Below are 7,334 nucleotides of genomic sequence, written 5' to 3'. Positions count from 1 at the left end.
GCTTTTTAGCCGGTGTTTTGTAGCTGCTGCTATCTTGTTTAGCATTAGCTCGCAGCGCCACACACGCCTCCCATTCAGCAATGTGGTTTTGTTTGAGGTGCTGGAATAAATTCGTCGTGCTGCTTCCTTTAGTTGCCACATACTTCTGGCATATTTTACAGCGGGGTTTAGCTTCTTCAAAGTCTGAACTTGCAAACCCAAGCCATTTCCATACGACACTCCCTTTCAGGTAGCTCCAAGGTTGGTAAAACCAACCAGTGATTACTGCTTCTTCCCCCACAGGACCACATACAGTCCCACAGTAGTGAAATTAATTCCAACGGGTAGCATAGCACCGACAATGATATCAAGGGTAGTTAATCCGCTCACTAACCAGCAACACATCACATGTGGAAAACAAGTGGCCTCAAGCAGTCAAAACAAACAGGTACTGTGCTCCGGGGGAATCCAGTGCTGATGAGCTGATCATTCACTGCAGCAGAGGCTTCAATGGTCAGGTTAAACAACCAGTCCCTGTACATGAACATTCCTGGACATGCAGTGACCTCAGGCCCTGTATTTTCTCCATATCCTCTGGTCATAATGCAGGCAGCATGAGGTAAAATATATCCACCAAACTGGGATCAGTCAAAAAATTCTGCTTTTACAATGGCACCAGTGGAGGTCTTTTCTTTTAAATAAGCTTTATTGAAAATATACATAACAAGGCAATATAACATTTTGCCAATATGGTCGGGGCACTGGTGGATGTCAGGCAAGTTCATATGAACACACAATTGCCTGGAGATTATCGCCATTCGAGGAAAACCTTAAACTATCACATAATCCTTTATTTTGTTAGAAAAAAAAGTCTTGAGGGAGAGTTTGCAAACCGTTTATAAAATGAGTTGCTTCTGCATAAAAGTACTAGAACATAAGTACACCTCATTTTTTGAGCTTTAGGTCACAGATTTAAATTTTTAATAAGATAATAATTCAACGTTGTAACATTGTAGATAATTTAAAAAACACAAGGAAAAGTATGCCATGGCCTCTTTAAAAACATTTGCCCAGCAAGTGGAATAGTCACCTGACTCCACCTCCTACTGATGGCTATGATGACCCCAGCTTCAGCAAAGAAAAAAGAGGCAGAGCCCATACAGCAGTAGTGCTTCCCTTGACCTGGGACAATGAATGTTTGCCTGACCAGTGAGTCATACTGTATACTGCATATGAGATCTAATCATAGTGCAGTCACAATTGAGACACTAATAAAGCATTTGTCAGAGTCATTGTAAATGCAAAGACCCACTGCAGGAAGTAATTTTCCAGAAAACATATCTGGATATAGACCACATGTTAATGTCAGGTGTAATGGGGGCCTGAATTACCTCAAAACAGATGTTCTCGCCTTCTTTGTCACAATCCAGCCATAAAACCACGTAATCACAGTCTCTGGCTTCAACCTGACATAACATAAGAAACTTGGGATGAGCACCAAAGATATATGACACACTGACCTACAGATTGCCATACAGAACACAATAAACAGTATGTCTTTGGAAAACCAGATACTGGTTCAACTTCTTAAACCCACCTGGAGGAACTTGACCATGTTTAGTTTGGGGTTGGCTTCCTTCTTTTCTGTGGGAGCTTTGCTAAAGAGTTCTGCAGGATCCACCTTGTCCCAGTTGTTGTACTTCCCTTGAAAGAAAGAAAGAAGCAGAAGGTGGGAGTCGTAAGATCACCAAGCAGCGTCCTGGCAGATCCACCTAGTTAGCTCAAATTTGCTAGTCAAAATTGTTTAGGGAAGGGACAGTTAAGCAGTTTTACTGATTCGTGAGATTGTCTTGCAGTTTTCAGTTTCAGTCCAGAGCCTTTACAATAGATTATTTTTTATTCCTTCATTAGATAATGAAGTACACCATAAATGCTGCAAGGAAATGCCATCAGTAAAAGTACAGGTAGTGTGAGCAGGACCTAAAATGGATGATACTCACCAATGAAGTCCAGACTCATGACATGTCCACACACAGAAGTCATCTTAAACCGCGCAGTTTGTCCCTGGAAGCTGCCAATGTATTCATGAACTGAACATGCTCCATTGAGTCCCTTGCGACTAGTACAATTTCCTAAAAGCCAAGGAGAACAGATGAGTTGTATCAGTTAATACATACAGTATAACCCATCACCAAAAGAGTGTTCAAAGGTAAATACCCAAGGCTTTACTAAAGCTTCAATACAAATACAATGGCTTAAACATAAGTGACAACAGCAACATTTAAAATTCTTAACTTTTATGAAAAGCTCCAAACTAACAATAAATTGATCCCACTATTTAATCATGCGAGGTTGGCTGGAATTTATGTGTAGGTCAGTTATGGAATTGACTACTTGATAAAAAAAAAGAAGGTTGGGTAGAAGAATATTTATTTGGGATAAATAAATCAATAGATCTTTTTTAAATGACCTGCATTTGGCAAGGCTCTTGGTATTAGGTACCCAGCCTTATTTTTGTGGTGACAATGATCAGCACAAGTGATCCTCCGACTGTATTTTCCTCACCTTGAAATTCACTTTGCCTGCCAATTTGGTGCTAAGCGCAGAGTACAGTGGAAGGTTCATTTAAAAGAGGTAGCATAAAGCCATTTATTGGTATTGTAGTGTGTCTTCTCTCCCAGTTGTTGTACTTCCCTTGAAAGAAAGAAAGAAGCAGAAGGTGGGAGTCGTAAGATCACCAAGCAGCGTCCTGGCAGATCCACCTAGTTAGCTCAAATTTGCTAGTCAAAATTGTTTAGGGAAGGGACAGTTAAGCAGTTTTACTGATTCGTGAGATTGTCTTGCAGTTTTCAGTTTCAGTCCAGAGCCTTTACAATAGATTATTTTTTATTCCTTCATTAGATAATGAAGTACACCATAAATGCTGCAAGGAAATGCCATCAGTAAAAGTACAGGTAGTGTGAGCAGGACCTAAAATGGATGATACTCACCAATGAAGTCCAGACTCATGACATGTCCACACACAGAAGTCATCTTAAACCGCGCAGTTTGTCCCTGGAAGCTGCCAATGTATTCATGAACTGAACATGCTCCATTGAGTCCCTTGCGACTAGTACAATTTCCTAAAAGCCAAGGAGAACAGATGAGTTGTATCAGTTAATACATACAGTATAACCCATCACCAAAAGAGTGTTCAAAGGTAAATACCCAAGGCTTTACTAAAGCTTCAATACAAATACAATGGCTTAAACATAAGTGACAACAGCAACATTTAAAATTCTTAACTTTTATGAAAAGCTCCAAACTAACAATAAATTGATCCCACTATTTAATCATGCGAGGTTGGCTGGAATTTATGTGTAGGTCAGTTATGGAATTGACTACTTGATAAAAAAAAAGAAGGTTGGGTAGAAGAATATTTATTTGGGATAAATAAATCAATAGATCTTTTTTAAATGACCTGCATTTGGCAAGGCTCTTGGTATTAGGTACCCAGCCTTATTTTTGTGGTGACAATGATCAGCACAAGTGATCCTCCGACTGTATTTTCCTCACCTTGAAATTCACTTTGCCTGCCAATTTGGTGCTAAGCGCAGAGTACAGTGGAAGGTTCATTTAAAAGAGGTAGCATAAAGCCATTTATTGGTATTGTAGTGTGTCTTCTCTCTCTTGCCCTGTACCTTTCTGCATGTATCCCTGGTTCTGCAGGTGTATGTTTCTGATGAGCAGTCACTGGCCACATCAACCTGACCAGTGTTTGATTGTTGTCTCTTGTTGCTTTTCTTCTTTTCTCTGCCCTCTATCCACTCACCCCAACCGGTCAAGGCAGAAGGCCGCCCACCAAGAGCCGGGGTCTGTTGGGGGTTTCTTCTGTTAAAGGCAGTTTTTCCTCCCCAATGTCGCCAAGTGCTGCTCAAGGGGGATTTGTTGGGTTTTTCTATATAATAATATTGCTAACAGTAAGGTCTAGACATTACTTTGTAAAGTGTCCGGAGATGACTTTTGTTGTGATTTGGTGCTATACAAATAAATTTGAATTGTATTATGGTGGAAAACGTTGAAGTTGATTGGAGAAGAGATGTCTCAGAAATACATTTGTTTGGTGCAACATCACTTCAAGGCCAGTTTAGTGATTTTATTAGTAAGAGCAAGCTAAATGCCTGATCACTGTACTTGATCACACTTTCATTGTATAAAGTATCCCAAATAAAAATCCAAACCTTCTGCTTCTGTGTTACTGGCACCCTGTTTCAGAGCTATAAGACCAATGAGTATATTTCGTAATCACCACACCCTTCGATCTACACTCACCTTCAGTGAGGTCTTTTGAACCTACATGAACCAAAGTAACTGGTATGCTACACCTGGACATGTCCACACAGTCCATGTACCTAAGACCAAGTGATTTGAACTCGTCAGTGTGCTTGCTTGGTGAAATACTTTATTTAGCGAGATAAAAACTTTTGCACATAGACATTATCTGAAAGCATATACAAGTACATATTAGTTTTATATGCATTATACAATAGTCTTGTTTTATTTTTTTGAAACATGCTCAAAAACCTGACATAAAATGACAATAAATCAGATGTGGAGTTTAAAATAAGGTCAGATTGGTGATGAATGAGACCAGAACATGAGACCTATGATAGCTGTGTCCCTTTCCCGGTAAGTGAGGGGGAAATTAAGGGCTTCCCTTGGTTCCCCTGAATAAATGCTACAGGCTGATGTCCTCTCTGAATAAAATGATTTTCTCAAGGCCAAATGCTAATTATAGAAATGTGGATACAAGCTATTACAATTGGAGCCAATCTGAGAAATACAGTACGTCTTTCTCCACCCACTCCCATACACACAAATGCCACTCCTGCCTCTGTGACGTGGACAACCCAATCATCAATAGCTCTACCAGTGTGGACAGACACACACATACAAAGGATGGTAGCAATCCCAACAAGAACAGGGTATATAAATAAAGGCAGGTCCAGATACAGATCATAGATCATCTCCAAGCCAAAAAATCTCCGCCACACCCCATCAACAAAACACAGAAGCTTCATCACGCTAATCTTCACTCATGGAACAGCTCCAGGTAAGAAACCTGCACTTTACATTAATGGAGATGATTACTGAAGGCAGATGTGACATGGGACACACTCAGCTAGGCTCTGTAGTAGACTAGTTATGGTTTTAAAGGGCATGTTCACATTGTTCCAAGACTAAATGCAAAGTCCCATGCCCGTATGCATATGGACATTTTTATTGGTATTCTTTTTATCCTTCTTATAGGTGACAAAATCCAGTTACTGTTCAGTATATGTTCAGCTGAAGCTAAGAAGGCTCTAGCAGTATGAGATATAGAGATCAAGTGAATATATTGGTAATATTTTTAGCACAAAAGATGGAATTTCATGGTAACCAGTTGATTGGAATGTCAGTTTTTGTAGAATTGCACAAAATGAAATTTTGACATGAGTTGGCCACTAGATAAAGAGTCAGAGCAACTGTACAATTTACCTTAATAATGATTTGAATCAGGAACTATCTGATCAAAGAATAAGTAAACAAGACTACAAAGCTGACCAAAAATTTGAGGGTTGTTTCCTGTACTGTTTCCTGTACTCTTCAAAACATGATACTATGGGCCAACGTTTGATGAGCACCAAAAAATAGAGGTTCAACTCCCAGCCAGTCCCCAGTGTCTCTTCATTTTCTTAAGTTTAAATCAGGACAGTGTCAGAGGACAAACAGTGAAACACTAAACATCCCCAGGAAAATGATACAGAGAAGTCAGTCCACACTATCTTGATTATTTATTCTCTGTGTCCAGCTGCTGCGAGTCTTTCTGCTGTGCCTGCTTGCCCTCCACAAATGTCTGGCCATCCCACTGGGCAGCCAGTGTGTTGATGAATCCTTCTGCACATACAGTTTGCAGGACTACTACAGCCAGCTGGTCAACCTGCCCAATCACATCAATGAGCGCAGTATCGCAACCTGGACCTATGTGTGAGTATCCATGCAATGGATCACTGATTTCAACCTCAGCTAAAAAGATTATGGCTCAAAGTGTTAGTAAATGAGTTGATTAACTGGTTGACTAAAAATGTTAAGCAATGCCAAAAATTGGCTGCTTATCAAATGTGTTGATTTACTGATTTTTCCTGTTTATAAAATTTTTGCACTGCTGGTCAGACAAAAGTATAAATTTAAACATTACCTTGATAACTTAACTTACAACTGACTATTTCCACATTTCAATTTTAACTGTGGCAGACATTTTCTCTCTTTTTTTTAAGCAAAGATGCCTAGAATTCACTGGTTTCAGCTTCTCAAATACGAAGCTTTGCTTTGTTTTTATATCTTATATCATTCAAAATTGAATCTTTATGGGTTTTGGATGGCTGGTTGGACCAAACATTTAGACACATCAAACTGCATTCCAGGAAATGGTAATGTACCCATTACCATTTCCTGGAATTCTGCCATTTTATAAACCAATCAATTATCTGTATAATTGAAAAAATAATTAACTAATGAACTGATAATGAAAGATGGTTAGTAGCTGGCTGCCACAAAATAAACTAAGGACTGAATGAAAGCCTGATCTTTGATCTTTCCCATAAGTGAGAACATCGACTTGAACCGGGTGCCTCAGGTCATTGCTTTCGGTCTAGAGACCATCCCTGTGTCCCTGAGGGTGCCTGTCCTCAAGAAGAACCCCAACTGCTTCCCGACGTCAAGCTACTCTTTGGAGTTTGAGCTCATCACCATAGCTTGTATATGTGCCACCTCCAGACACAGCTGAACAGGACTGACTGCTCTAATGTCAACTTAGGACAATGGTGAATGTCAAAATATGTTTGTTCAAATAGAGAATCAAGTAAAGTTGGTGGTTTCTGAGAAATAATCCATTTCACTTGTTATTGTTTCCCCATTCAATACATGTCTACTATGCCGGTGTTCTGTCCATTTGTACTACTTATCCAGTTGTGCTAATTAGCGGCTGGTTATGCGCATGAGCACAACTCCTCAAAACACCAGGTTAAGGGGAAACGCATCTCAATAGGGGAACAGACTTCAGCACAACCCCAGCTCACTCCAGCATATAGCCTAATTGAAGGTATCTCACGTTAACTAGTATCACTGTATCCATGTGGAGTAGGCTGCCTGCTTGTCACAGCCTTTTCCTGAATTACTTGGAGTTCAGACCATATTGCCTTTATCCAGACTACAAAAAGTCTCGTTATTCCAAAACACACAGGGCAGTTCAGTAGAAATAATGCCTGAGATGCATTTAACTATGTCAATATGCAAGTAACATTAGCTAAGGGTCTGATTTTTCAGCAGTTTGGCGT

At 39.8% G+C, this 7,334-nt stretch overlaps 1 protein-coding gene across 2 annotated transcripts in view; it reads right to left on the bottom strand.

Annotated features, from left to right (window-relative positions):
- The window catches only part of top3b (DNA topoisomerase III beta), a 32,107-nt gene extending 28,986 nt beyond the window's left edge, over positions 1–3,121 (bottom strand). The window contains exons 1-3 of one of the 2 annotated variants that reach the window (XM_020599340.1): positions 2,970–3,121; positions 1,577–1,683; positions 1,371–1,445 (exon numbers count right to left, since the gene is read on the bottom strand). In XM_020599340.1, the coding sequence (XP_020454996.1) occupies positions 1,371–1,445; positions 1,577–1,683; positions 2,970–3,012 (225 nt within the window). In that variant the 5' untranslated portion in view covers positions 3,013–3,121. Of the gene's footprint in view, positions 1–1,370; positions 1,446–1,576; positions 1,684–1,979; positions 2,132–2,969 lie in introns of those variants that run through there. The other variant, XM_020599339.1, reaches the window with a different exon arrangement.
- Positions 3,122–7,334: the final 4,213 nt, after the last annotated feature.

This window comes from Monopterus albus, unplaced genomic scaffold (genome assembly GCF_001952655.1).
Source record: "Monopterus albus unplaced genomic scaffold, M_albus_1.0 scaffold40.1, whole genome shotgun sequence".
Taxonomy (NCBI): Eukaryota; Metazoa; Chordata; class Actinopteri; order Synbranchiformes; family Synbranchidae; genus Monopterus; species Monopterus albus.
The sequence above is the reverse complement of the archived record's forward strand: the minus strand, read 5'-3'. Positions and strand labels throughout refer to the sequence as shown.